Here is a 14,494-nt window from a genome sequence, read left to right on the forward strand (position 1 = left end):
GAAATGGGTGTAATATCTGTCCAAATAATGATATAATCTTTCTTGTTAATTTAGTCAGTTATGCTTTTAGTTTTCCTTTCCCTGCATTTTTTATATAAAGCAAACCTGTTTAAAGGGTATGATCTTTATAATATACCATTCTAATGTCCTTGATGATATTGTTTAAATTTTTAGCATCATTATTCATTACAGCTATTGGTCCATTGTTTTCTTTCAAATTTAAGTCTCCTTGGTTTATGTATCCAGACTAAATTTGTATCATGGAAGGAATTTGGTAGGATCCCTTCTTTTCTTATTTAAGAAATAATTTATGTCATATTGAAATTAATTATTCTTCAAATTCTTTATATTTAAGTATACTATAATAAACATGATATAATTCTTTAAATTTAAGGATATAAATTATTCTTTAAATGTTTATTAGAATATGCTTGCAAATCCATCAGCTTTTGAGTTTTTTCTTTAGGAATTCATTTATTTGTTCAATTTCTTTTTCTAAGATTGAGTTATTTAGGTTTTCTAAATTTCTTTTTCTATTACTTTGGACATTCTGTTTCTTGAACATATCTATTTTGCATAAATGGTTAGTTTTCTTGACATAGGATTGGGCAAAATAGTTCCTAACAATTTTTGAAATTTATTCATTGGTTATGAATTTATAATTAGAAATTTTTAACACTGGTAATTTATTTTCCTTCTTTCTTTTTAAGTCAGGTTAGCTAGTAATTTATCAATTTTATTTTGTTAAAAGCTTCTAACTTATGTGTATTCTTTTTTTTTCCTTTCAACTATGTTACCCTTTTCCCAGGAATTCCTAGGAATTCTAGGCTTGTGCCCACACTGTTATTCATTGAGACCTTGCTTGTAAATGTTTGGGAATCATTCTTTCCTCCTGGTTTTGTGTCATGAAAGGCCCTATGTCTGTAATGTTTTGTTGGTTCTTTTTTTATAGTGGGGTTCTTTATTTTTTTAATTTGTTTGCTTATTTTTCTAACTTATTTCCTGACTTTGGATTTGATATTGGGGCTTTTTTACTTTTGGTGCAATATCTCAGCTCAGCTTTTGCCCTTTTAAGTCCTTCCACTGTTTTCTTCAAATACTGAATTCTTTGTTATTCCAGGATCTCAGGGACAGCTCAGGCTGGAGTCTTGTTCATTTTTGGAGTGTCTATGATGTTTTCATTTAGGATAGAACCTGATTACTGCCCTTCTCGTCTGAGTTTTTCAAGCTCCTGATCTGGGTTTGGTTTTTACACAACTGCTTGTGATCCTACCCCTGTTTGGAATTCTAGTATAGTCTTCTTCTGGATTCCACCACTATCAACAAACTGGAAAGCTATGTAGATTCATAGTAACAGAAATGTGGACTCTCCTTTGATTTGCCATTCTCGCTTTCGACTGGTCTAGAGGCTAGAATTGAGACCCTACTTCATTTTTGTGATCAGAACCTCATGGCTGCTATTTGCTTCTAAACTTGTTCCTCACTAAGTGAGGTTTGTACTGTTTCTCACTCTGAAATTTCAGTGCTTCTCCCCCTAGAATACTCCTGTTGTTATAGGTGTTCCCCTCATTTCACCCTGGATCTGTGACCTGTACGTCGATAGTGAATCACAGCCCTGCCACTTGGTAGGCAGGCTTATATCTTACAAAAGGTCAGGACTCCTCTGTGTGTGTCTGGGACCTCTTCTTGCTCTGGTACATACTCTCTTTCATCTTCTGCATGCTAGAATGTTCAGGACAGCAGGTCCCTGGCCAGAACCCTTCCTACTTTCCACCTTTATTTCTCCATCTCTCTATGCTGATCTGGGCTGGAAATAGGATTCACCATGATTTCTTTCTTGACATTCCCCCATAACAACTTGCTCTGGTGCACTTTCTAAATCTTTGTGGAAGAATCGTTTAAGAGAATTTGTCTGTTCTTCTTAGCCTCTGTAGTGAACATTTTTTTAAAAGACAAAAACTCTCCTATATATTTCTTTATATTTGTTGGTGGTCTTGTTAGTGCCTATTTTTAGAAATCTGTATTTAAGCAGTATGGCTTTTATGGATTAGTCACTCCCACATTCCCCCCAAATCATGGCGAGTGTTATTTGTAGGCCAGGTCAGCAAAGGGAGACAGGGAGGTCTGTGTGGATAGTCAGGGTGGGAATATGGCTAGGGGCCTGCTGTACAGAGGATTACAATATGCAGGAACTGAGGGAGAGTTAAGTGTCTGCATGAGAACAAGAAACATTTATAAGATATTCTTGTTAGTCACCAAGATGAGAGATCACTTATCAAAATGCAGTTTCATTGGCTATCTGAAGAGAGGTTTGTTGTTCCCTAGGCCACCTCAAAGTCTGACTTTCTTTCCCAAAGCTTTAACTTTGAGTCTTTGCTTTTGTTCTGGCTGTCCCACATTCATGGATTGTACTCCCTTTTTACCTTGCTCTTGTTGATTCCTTTTCCTCCAAGATGCAACTCAGACCCCAATTTCTGCATGAAGTTTTTCTTGGTCCTTTCCAGATTTCCAGAAACAGAGCAAGTGTGGCTTTTCTAGCACACTACAGGAGACACTCCTGGGGTGTGGGAAACAGAGACCTCCAATTTGACCTTGGCCAGGGCTTCCTCATCCCCCTCCCCCACCCCTGCCCACTTTGTTTGGAGGAGGATCTTGAGAATTTCAAAGGGTCCCAGTGATTTTGAACCTTCTATCTTCCCATCTACATCCTTGCCTCATTCCCCCAGGAGGGTGATAGCTGGTAGTCATGTCATCATTGGGAGTCAAAGACTACTGCCTGAACTCATGGCTCCATTATCCCTTGGAGGAACTTCTTAGTTTCTCCATGAATGGGAGAAAAAGACTTCTAGCAATCAGCATCAAGTTAGCATCCTTTTAAATTTCCTCAACTAGAAAATTAGGATTATAACAGCACCTACCTGTTGGGAGGTAAAATTTGTAAAGCATTCTACACATAGTAGGTGCTGAATTAAAGTTTATTCTCTCCCTCCCTCTTCACTCTCTTTCCTAATACACAGGCCTTTTTGTTCTTAGCTACTCTGCATTTCCTGATTCCATGCCTTTTTATTGGCTTTTTTTCTCCTAGAATGTTCTCCCTCCTTACTGCCACCTTCTGGCTTTCTTCACAACTCAGCTCCAGTCTCATGTTGTGGACTAGACCTCCCTTCTAAGATGATCTTCCGTCTTCTGTGTTTTCTGCCCTGTGAACATGTGAGCTTCTTGGCATAGAGGTGGTTTCATTTTTTGTACTTCTGTACTTGATTTTTAGTACAGTCTGACATATTTATTAATAGGCTACATAATCAGTGCTTGTTGATTGACCAGTTGAAGAAACAGAAATACAGATTGGTAGAGTGTGGTATTTGTGGGAAAGAGAAAGGGCTCCTATTTGTTTTTAATTGCATTGACAAGTATGGGGGTTTCCAGTAATGACACAATAACTCTCAGGTTTTGCTTAGTTTTCCTGGAGTTGTCCATGGTGATTGTCCAGGTTCATCTGTTGAGACAGCTCTTGCTGTCAATTTGCCTCCAAACTTGCATGTTTGGAATATGTAGACCTGTTTTCGTGGCATGAGCTCTGCCCTTGAGAGCAGAACTTGTTTTTGCCTTTCTCTGTGTCCTCAGCATTTATTAACACTCTGCCTTGCACAGAATTTTGCTTAATAAATGCTTATTGATTGAGACCCCCTCATTCCCTAAAATGATTCACAGATTTTTATTGTTGCCATATTGCTAATTCCTTATATACTACACTATGAAGAAAGGACTGACCCAAAAGCCTGGGAATTCAATATGTCCAAAACAGAACTCATTCTCTTCTCCCCAAACCCATCTTTTTCTTCATTTTCTTTTACTGCCAAATGCACCATAATGCTCCCAATCATCCTTAATGCTTCACCCTCCAAACCTGGGCTTTTTGATTTCCATCACAGCACCTCCCATGTATCTCCCTTCTTCTCTGGTGCAGCCTCTTAGCATTTCATTCCTGGACTGTTGCCACAGCCTCCCAACTCTCTTTCCTCTTAGTTTTTCTCCCATCCCAGGCTACCAGTTGCCAAGTCTGATCAGGTCATCCAGGATCAAATATAAAAGCCTCAGTTTGGCATTTAAAGACCTTCACAGCCTTATGCCTTTCTGCCTTTCATGCCTTCTTACTCTCTTTCACATGCTCTATTTCCCTCCTCTCTTTCTCTCAATTATGATATTTCATCTTAGGATTCTATGCTTGGAATCCTCTTTTTTTCTAATTGCCTCCTAACTTCCTTCAGGATTCTGTTCAAATATTACCTTCCATAGGAGGCTTTTCCAAATCTCCCTCCTCTCCCCAGTGCCTTTCCTCTGACTGTACTTCCTATTTATATCGTATGTATCTTGTATGTACATAACTGTTAGCCTTTTATTTCTTCCTTTAGAGTGGGAGTTCTTCCAGGGCAGGGGACATATTTTTATTTTTCTTTGTATCTTAGGGTTTAACATAGCCTGGGATTTGGTAAATTCTTATTGGCAGACTAAATGGAAGGATCATTTATTAAGTACCTACTATGTATCAGTGATAGTGTTAAGATCTTTACAAATATTATCTATTTATTGTGATGTTCACAGCAACCCTCAGAAGTAAGTTAAGCCGTTACCTTCACATTGCAGTTGAGATTGAGGCAGACAGGCTAAATGACTTGCCTAGAGTCACACAGTAAATGTCTGAGGTTAGACTTGAATTCAAGTTATCCTGATTCTAGGCCCAGGGCTCCTTTCATTGTGACACCTAATTGCCTCTGATAAGAACCAAAAGACTTGGAAAATCTGGATTTTAGTGTGAACTCTGTCTCTTTCTAGCTGTGTGACTGGACACTCCCTCTTTTCTGACCATCAAGTTTATCTGTATGATCAATCACCAAGCATTTACTAAATACCTATTATATACCGACCCTCTGCTTGGTGCTGGAGATACAAAGACAAAAATTAAACAATTCCTGTCCTCAAAGAGCTTACAATCTATTGAGGGAAACAACATGTACATATATAGGTATTACAAAAAGGCCACTTAGATATTTCAGATTCAGAGTACTGAATCCTCAGGGCTCTCTATCATCTCAAGACAGTTCTAGAGACTTCCTAATCCCTTTCCCTGGGCTGTCTTGGCTGAGTGATGAGTGGTCTCGTCTTCCAAGATGTCTGCCCTTCTGTTTTTTGGCTACTCTTGGGTGTTTTGGGAGGAGCCCTATCCTTTTGTTGTTCTAGAAAGCAAGACTTGCAGGTTACCCATAACTGTGGCCCTATCCTAGTTGGTTGAGAAGCTGCCAGTTTCTTTGCACAATCCATTCCAGTGTTGGCTTTACTGGTGACCTCTTTTCCTGTTTCCTCATGTCTCCTGTGTGACTTTTTGCATTGGAAGAAGTCTCTTACTATAGTTTCTCATTGGATTTCTTGATCAGTATTTAGTTTGGTACAGATTTTAAGTTTTTACTAGAGTAGGTATTTGGGAGCTAGGTTGCTTGCCTTCTCTCACTCTCAGGTAGTTGTTTTGGCTGGAAGTTTTTTCATTACCTTTTTGAAAGATGAAATTGTCATCAAAGCAAACTTATCATCTGCTTTGCTTTTATCTTTTATTATTTTATTTTATTTCCATATTAGTAGTGCTGTGAAAGAAAACAGTCCCAAAAACCCATTTAAAAAAAAAAGGAAAAATAATCTGCTTCAATCGGCCTTCAGCCTCTATCAATTCTTTCTCTGGAGTTGGACAGAGGAGAAAGAATTAGGTGATAGTATAAGAATAAGAGAGAAAAAAGAAAGAAAAGACTATCAATGAATTACTTAAAATTCTCTTTAAACAAAAGAGAGCCAGTTCAGAAGGGGACACAGAAAAGCAGAATCACACAGGAAATGCCATATTAAATTTGAAATATGCCAAAACAAATGAAAAGTAGTGGAGATTCATGTGAGCAGGTCTCTTTTTCTGCCCTGTTATTTTTTTAATTTTAAAAATATTTTTCCATGGTTACATGATTCACTTTCTCTCCCTCCCCTCTTCTTTCTCTTCTACCCCCCTTCCAGAGCTGACAAGCAATTCCACTGGGTTATACATATGTTATCACTAGATACTCATTTCCATATTATTCATTTTTGTAATAGAGTAATCTTTTAAAACCAAAACTCCAAATCATATATCCATATAAACAAGTGATAAAAACATATGCTTTCCTTCAGCATTTCTACTCCCACAGTTCTTTCTTTGGATGTGTATAGCATTCTTTCTCATAAGTCTCTCAGGATTGTCCTGGATCATTGTATTACTATTAGTATCTGCCTTGTTATATAGGGAAATCCTTATGTTTGTTGATGTTTATAAAATTTATCATAACAAAAAGGTTGGGATACTTATCCAAATTCTACATTCTGTCCTCCCCCCCCCCCCCAGTTGATTGTAATAATTCTAAATTTATAAAAAGGAGATAGGAAAGGATGATAATATGACATACTTAGACATCTCATTTCTTACCCAGTTCTACTTACTTTGGATTCCTTTGGCTTCTCCACTGTGCTCCCACTAAACTCATTAATGGGAAATCTTATTATCTTGCAATATCCACTCAGCCTTGTTACTTACACTTCATCTATCCCCTTTGCCTCTTTTTTTTTTTAATTTTATTTAATTAGTTAATTTAGAATATTTTTCCATGGTTATGAGATTCATGTTCTTTCCCTCCCCTTCCCCTAACCCCCTCCTGTAGCTGATGTGCAATTCCACTGGGTTTTTTACATGTGTCATTGATCAATATCTATTTCCACATTATTAGTATTTATACTAGAGTGATCATTTAGAATTCACATCCCCAATCATATTCCCATTGACCCATGTGATCAAGCAGTTGTTTTTCTTCTGTGTTTCTACTTCCACAGTTCTTCCTCTGAATGTGGATAGCATTTTTTCTCATAAGTCCCTCCAAATTGTTCTGACTACTAGTCCCTCTGCCTCTCTGATTGGAGGGTGGAGTCATAAACTCCTCCATTTAGGAAGGGAAGAAGACTGACATCTCTAATATTTCATTTCCCACTTGGCTATACTCATTTTGGATTTATCTTCTTCAATCATGCCTATATGCAGGAATCCTCCTCTCATCCTTTTCACATTTCTTTTATGTCTTTCTTTGTTAGATTTTAAGGTTCTTGAGGGCAGGAACTTTCTTTTATTTTTCATATTTATAACCCTAGTGCTTAGCAAAGTGCCTAACACACAGTAAGTTCTTAATATGGTCTACCTATTGTTGACTGAAGTCTATCAGAAACACACAAAAAATATAACCCCCCCCCCCCCATTCTCTTCTTGAGAGAGTTTGTATATTCTCCCTGGTGGAGGTCTTTAGAACAAAGTCTGTTTGATCACTTGTCATAAAATGTAGAGAGGATTTTAAAATCAGATATAGGTTGGACCAAATAATCATTGAGGTCCTTTTAAATGCCAAGATTCTGTGATCCCTTATGCTTGTCAAGAATAATGTGTGTCAAGCTGTGGGGGCCAGGAGTGTGGAATGCTCATTTTCTTTATTTCATAGGTGGAGGACTGAAATCAGATGCTTTTACATTTTAGACACGATAAAAGTTGTCTTTTAGAAGGATTCTCACCAATATTAGGTCCAGGCTCACCCCCTAGTACTGGTCAAAATCATTAGATAGAGCCTATTTTGATTCTCTCCTTCTTAATGATTGAAGTTTGGCTTGCCCCCTAGTTTTTCCATGGCATTACTCCATATCTGCAACAAGGGGTTTTCTTTTCTTTTCTTTTTGTTCCCAGTAGGTTGCCCCAAAATAGGTTGCCCCAAAAAAAGAAAAATGTGGAAAATAAGGACAAGACATTTATTGAAACATTTTTTTTTTAAACAGAAGGTGGAGAGAAGAAATACAGACAAGTAGAACAGTTTTACAGAATGCCTATTAAATTAATTATATATCTGAAAGGAAAAGAAAACTATTCATAGTGGAGATTCAGTTTCCTATTTAATCTTCATTTTCTCTTCTCCATTGTTTAGGGAAATACTTATTTTATTTGGTGCTTTGTTAAGTTCAAAATTATAAAAATTAAATTTTCATTAAAACTACAGAATCAGTTTTCCAGCCAGTATTTTCTAACATAATAGGAAGTTCAAAAGACTCCCTTGGGTTAATGAGGCTCCCCCTGCACCTCTGGCTTCTTTATCTGGCCCTCTCCTTCATATCTGCTAGTATTTGGGTTTCTTTGGGTCTACAACTCTAGTATTTTGGGGTCCTTCCTTTCCTTCTCCCAAATTAGAACTCCTTATCTTTGGACTGGCTTTAGGTATGTTTGGCTGAGTTTCAAATTGATACACTCCTCTCCTCCGTTTTCTTTGCCTCTCACTGCCATTTTTGATGTAAGCTCATAGACTTTCTGTAAAAGACACTCCTGACTGGCCGTCTATTTCTACGTCTTGGGACCAAGAAGAATAGGTCTAATCCTTCTATATGAAAATCTCTCAAATATTTGAAGATAATGATTTTATTCACCACTCCTACCCCCACCCCATTAGCCTTCTACATATCCTCTCAGTCACCTCTTCTCTTCTGTCATATTCTGTTTTGTTTTTCAGTAGTTTGTATGTGATTTTCCCCTACTAGACCAAGTGCTTCTTAGGGTAGTCATCTTGGTGACTAACCTGAATTCTGTTCTTCATCCTCACCTTGATCTCCTGTCCCTCTACCCTTTAATTCTTTTCCAGGTCATCACCCCACGCTATACTTTTTCTTTTCCCATCTTGTCCTCTTAATAAATCAGTTTTAATTCTATAGTATCATCAATTCCTGAATCCCTTAGCCATGTGTTCTGTTGCAGATTCCAATTTGCCCAACCCTAATTTTAGATTACTTCTATCATCTACCTTCATTTCTATTCACATGCTGCTGAACAGGGCTGAGAAAAGTGTCTAATACACAATTATGTTACATAATATCAACTGGGCTTTCATTTCAACAAGGTAAACCTTTTTTAAAAATTTTATTTAGAATATCTTTCCATGGTTACAAGTTTCATGTTCTTTCCCTCCCTCTTTCCTTCTCCCCTCCCGGAGCTGACAAGCAATTCCACTGGGTTATACATATGTCATTGTTCAAAACCTATTTCCATATTATTCATATTTGTATTAGTGTTCTTCTAAAGCCAAAACCCCAGTCATATATCTATCAAATCACGTAATCAATCATGTTTTTTTTCTTTGTTTCTGCTCCCACAGCTCTTTCTCTGGTTGTGGTTAGCATTCTTTTTCATAAATTCCTCAGTGTTGTCCTGGGTTACTGTATTGCTACTAGTAAAAAAGTCCATTGCACATTATTGTGCCACAGTGTTTCAGTCTCTGTGTACAATGTTCTCCTGGTTCTGCTCCTTTCGCTCTGCATCAATTCCTGGAGGTTGTTCCAGTTCCCATGGAATTCCTACAGTTCTTCATTAATTTCAGCATAATAATATTCCATAACCAACATATACCACAATTTATTCAGCCATTCTCTAATTGATTGATACCCCTTCATTTTCCACATTTTTGCCATTACACAGAGCATGGCTATAAATATTTTTGCATAAGAATTTTCCTTATTATCTCTTTGGGGTACAAACCCAGCAGTGGTATGACTGGATCAAAGGGCAGGCATTCTTTTAAAGCCCTTTGGGCATAGTTCCAAATTGCCTTCCAGAATGTTTGGATCAATTCACAACTCCACCAGCAGTGCATTAACATCCCAATTTTGCCACATCCCCTCCAATTTTTTTTTTGCTTTCATATTGGCCAATTTGCTAGGTATGAGGTGGTGCCTCCGAGTTGTTTTGATTTGCATTTCTCTAATCAGGAGGGAGTTAGAACACTTTTTCATATGGTTATTGATAGTTTTGATTTCTTCATCTGAAAACTGCTTTTTCATGTTCTTTGATCATTTGTCAATTGGGGAATGGCTTGATTTTTTGTAAATTTGACTTAGTTCCTTATATATTTGGGAAATCAAACCTTTGTCAGAATTTTGTTTTAAAAATGTTTTCCTAGTTTGTTGCATTCCTTCTAATTTTGGTTACATTGGTTTGCCTCATTCTATGTACTCTTTCTTTTACCAGAGCTTTTATTCTAAACCATTTTATCTCTTCTCAAGCTTCCCAAATGCCTTTGCAACCTTATTAGCTAAGAATTTTGCTTTATATGTTCTTGGAAAAAATTTAGTCCGTTCTCTGTGAGCTCTCCCTTCTCTCCTCATCTCACATCACTCAGGACACCTTTTACTATTACTACTCCCTTTCCCCCTGTCTTATATGAACCTTGATCCCTTCTCCTTCTGTCTTTAGCAGATTACCCCCACTATCACCCACATTCTCTCTAATATTCATTCCCTTGTCTTTTGCCTTCATCCCTTCTGCCCCAAAACATGCCCATATCATCCCTATTCTCCGTCTTCTAAAAAACCTTCTAGTTGATCCAGCCATTCCCTTCAGTTATCATCCATCCCTTCTATAGCTAAACTCCTAGAGAAAACTCTCTGTATGAGCTGTCTCCACTTCTACTCACCTTTTATCTTTTGCAATCTGGCTTCTGACCCTCATCATTTACTTGAAATTCTCTCCAAGTTACCAAAGTTTTTTCCTCATTCTGAATTACCAATGACTTATTAATTGCCAAATCTAATGGCCTTTTTCAATCCTTATCCTTCTTGACCTCTCTGTGGTCTTTGATAATATTGACCTACTCATTCCAAATGGATATCCTTTCTCCAGGTTTTAGTGATATTTGATTCTCTTCTTCCCCTATTTGTCTCTGGCTGCTCCTTCTCTATCTACTTTGTTGTATCTTTATTCATCTATATACTGTGATTATTGTCCAAGGTTCCATTCTAGGACTTCCTCTCTTTTCCTTCTATTTTATTTTATCTCACTTTTCACTTGATGATATTATCAGCCCCCAAGGGTTCAGCTATCATCTGTATGCAGATGATTCCTACATCTCCATGTCGTTCTAAGTTTCTCTTCTGAGCTCTAGTCTTGAGTCGTTTATTACTTTTTTGTCCTTTTGAATTTTATATTCTATAGATATATCAAAGTTAATGTGTCTAAAAATAGAATTATAATTTCTTCCTCCCAACTCCACCTACCTTTTCCTAATTTTTTATTATTGTCAGGGATACCATGATGCTTCCATTTTCCTTAGGCTCAAACCTCGGTATCTGCCTCAACTCACTTTTCAGCACACATATCTAAGCCAATTTTATTTCTACCTTCACAACTTCTCTTGTAGATATCCTTTCATTCCCAGTCACATAGCTATACTCTAGCCTCATCATATCTCACTTGGATGACTTCATTATCTCCTCATTAATCTCTTTCCCTAGCCCAGTCCTTTCTCTACTCAGCTGCCAATGTGTTTTTCTAAGCATGTACCTGTCCATATTACTTTCTCAGTAAATTCCAGGGGTTCCTATTACTTCCAGGATTAAATATGAAATCCTTTGCTGTTCTTTTTTTTTTTAACCCTTACTTTCTTAGTATCAATTTAAGAAGTAGAGCTACAAGGAATAGGCAGCCAGGGTTAAGTGACTTGTCCAGGGTCACACAGCTAGGAAATATCTGAGGCCAGATTTGAACACAGGCCCTTCTGAGTCCAGGCTTGGATCTGCATCCATTGAGCCACCTATCTGCCCCCCCCCCCAATTGGTTGGAATTGATCATGTCGACAAAGTGTTTTGGGGGGGGGGGGCATGGTGGTTCTTGGCAAAGATACTGGAGCAGTTTGCCATTTCCTTCTCCAGCTCATTTTTACAGATGAAGAAACTTGAGCAAACAGGGTTAAGTAACTTGTTCAGGGTTACACAGCTAATACATGCTTGAGGCCAGAGTTGAACTCATGAAAATGAATCTTTTTTTTTTTTTAACTCTTACCTTCCATCTTAGTATTGATTCTAAAGAAGAAGAATGGTAAGGGCTAGGCAGTGGGGGTTAAGTGACTTGCCCAGGGTCACTCAATGTCTGAGGCCAAATTTGAACCCAGGGCCTCCTATTTCTGGGCCTGGCTCTTAATCCACTGAGCCACCCAGCTGCCTCTGAAAATGAATCTTCTTGGTTCCAAGCTCATTGCTCTATCCACTGTGCCCCCTAGTTTCCCTTTCCTTGGTCTTTAAAGTAGGTCACAATCTGGTCCCTTCCTATTTTCCTAAACTTCTTATTCTTGATTCCTCTCCACATACTACAATTCAGCTCTGCTGATCCACTTGCTCTCTCTCTTGGTTTTTATCTCTTATCTCCCATGTCTTTCTTCAAGGCTCAACTCTAGTTCCCTCTTCTGCAACAGACTTTTCCCAGGCTTTCCACTTCTCATGCCTCCTCTATTGTTCCTTTTCATTTGGACTGTATTTCTTGTGCAGCATTGTTTGCCTGTTACTCTCAGAATATGAACTCTTTGAGGGCAGTGACTAGAGTTTTTCCTTTCTTTGTACCTTAACTATGGCACCTGGCAATTGGGAAGCATTTAAGAAAGGCTTGATTGGTGACCTCTCTGCTTCTCATAGAGCTACTTCTTCAGTGCCCTGCTCTTAGTGGGTGGCTAACTGTGGGTTTTTGCATTGAATTGCAAGAATGCCTTTGAATGGAAAAGGTCTGTAAGCAACATATTGGACTGTAAGTAGCATTATATCGATGCTGAAGTTTGCTTGTTTAAAAATGAATGGGCAATCAAATCAGCCCTACTGGATCATATTTTTGTTCAGTGTTGTTTTCACTCTTAAAAGTTTCTCTTTTTTTGTAGGTTCATGGGGGTGTGTGTACACCAAGGGCAGTTGCATGCGCTTACAGAGGTAAGAGTTCAGTGAATATGCTCAATCAAATCTCTGCCTTCTTCCCTTCAGCATGTTGTAGCTAGAACATAGGTGTAGTCTTGACATTTCCTGGCTCCATGTTTATTGCATGTGCCTAAGTGGCAGAGCAGTGAATATGTTCTCAATTGATAGGATTTAGAACTAACGGGGACCTTAGAGTCAGAGTTCATCCTCTCATCTTATAGATGAACAGACTGAGGCCCAGGGGATATGACAGAGCTGGATTTCACATCAAGGCCTCCAGATTTTGAATTAAGTGTACTTTCCATGATACCTCACACTCATTCCCCTGCTATTTCAGTGGCAAAGATGACCTTTTCTAATGACTTGCTAGTGGAAAGAGTTCTGGTCTTGTAGTCAGGAGAGATTTGGCTTTAAATCTTGCTTTGTATAATCAATAGTTGTATGATCATATGCAAATCACTTCACTTCCTCCAAGCCTCACTTTCCTCATGAATGAAATTGAGGTAACTATCCTCTTCAGTGCTTCTTCCCCAGGGCTGTGTTGTGGATCAAATGAGATGATGCAAATTAAACATGAAACTGAAAAGCTGAAAACCTTAATAGTGGTGGCATTGGCCCACAGCACCAGGATAGTCTTAATCATAATAATAGTAATAATAAAGGATAGCATTTATATAGTGCATTAAGGTTTGTAGACCACTTTACAACTATTATTTCATTTTATCATCATGACAACATTGGGAGGAAGATGGTATTATCATTATCCATGTTTTATAGGTGAAGAAACTGAGGCAGACAGCAATTAACTGACTTGCTGGTAAATCACTTAGCTAATAAATGACCAAGGGGGAATTTGATCTCAGATCTTCCTGACTCCCAAGTCCAGCCCATTACCTGACCAGATTCCTAGTGCAAGCAATTTAGTCTTGGCTCCCTGGATTCCAGCCATCTTTACTAGATTTATATAGCTTTAATTCCATCCAAGCTCTCTCTTAGCAACAAGGTATTTATCAAGCTAAGCTATCTTTAATATCTGTGGGCACAATAGCCCTGAGTATCCAAGTGTCTGGTTTATTCTGTTGAAACATTTCTGACATTTCATAGCATAATTTTTCATTCCTGCTGGTCCAAATTTGTTTGTGATATAGGTCCAGACTTCCTCTGAAGAAACTAGGCTTTGTGCTAACAAATATCATATTTGAATCTCACAACAACCCTGTGAGGTAGGTGCTGTTATTATCCCCATTTTCCAGATAAGGAAACTGACCACACAGAGGTTAAAATGACTCACCCTCCTCACTGCCTCAGTACTACAGAGGACTGTAAAGCTCTCTTTGGAAAGGTTTCATTCAAAGGCTTTTTTAAGGGCCTACCATATGCCAGATACTCTATGAGGCTCTGGGGATGCCTTTCAGGGAAGCATCAAACACTCGCTCTATGATAGATCTTCAGCTCAGTACTTGGGAGTCAAAGACAAAGTGAGACAGTCCCTGCCTTCAGAGCTTACATTCTGTCAAGGGATACCATATGTACATATATCAATATATTAAAAAAGAAAGATATAAGGTGCTTGGTGGTAATAATAATACTAGTGTGTGAGAGAATCAGGAAAGGTTTTATTTAGAATAGAGATTCTTAACCTGGGGTCCTTGAATTTTTTTAAAAAATATTTTTTGATGGG

General features: G+C 38.1%; 1 protein-coding gene across 1 annotated transcript in view; it reads left to right on the forward strand.

Moving 5' to 3' along the window:
- Positions 1 to 14,494, forward strand: part of TESK2 (testis associated actin remodelling kinase 2) — a 185,913-nt gene that overhangs the window by 88,615 nt on the left and 82,804 nt on the right. Inside the window, exon 4 of the mRNA XM_001375884.4 lies at positions 12,780 to 12,828. Within this exon, the coding sequence (XP_001375921.1) occupies positions 12,780 to 12,828 (49 nt within the window). The remainder of the gene's footprint in view (positions 1 to 12,779; positions 12,829 to 14,494) is intronic.

Source organism: Monodelphis domestica, chromosome 2, assembly GCF_027887165.1.
Source record: "Monodelphis domestica isolate mMonDom1 chromosome 2, mMonDom1.pri, whole genome shotgun sequence".
Lineage (NCBI taxonomy): Eukaryota > Metazoa > Chordata > Mammalia > Didelphimorphia > Didelphidae > Monodelphis > Monodelphis domestica.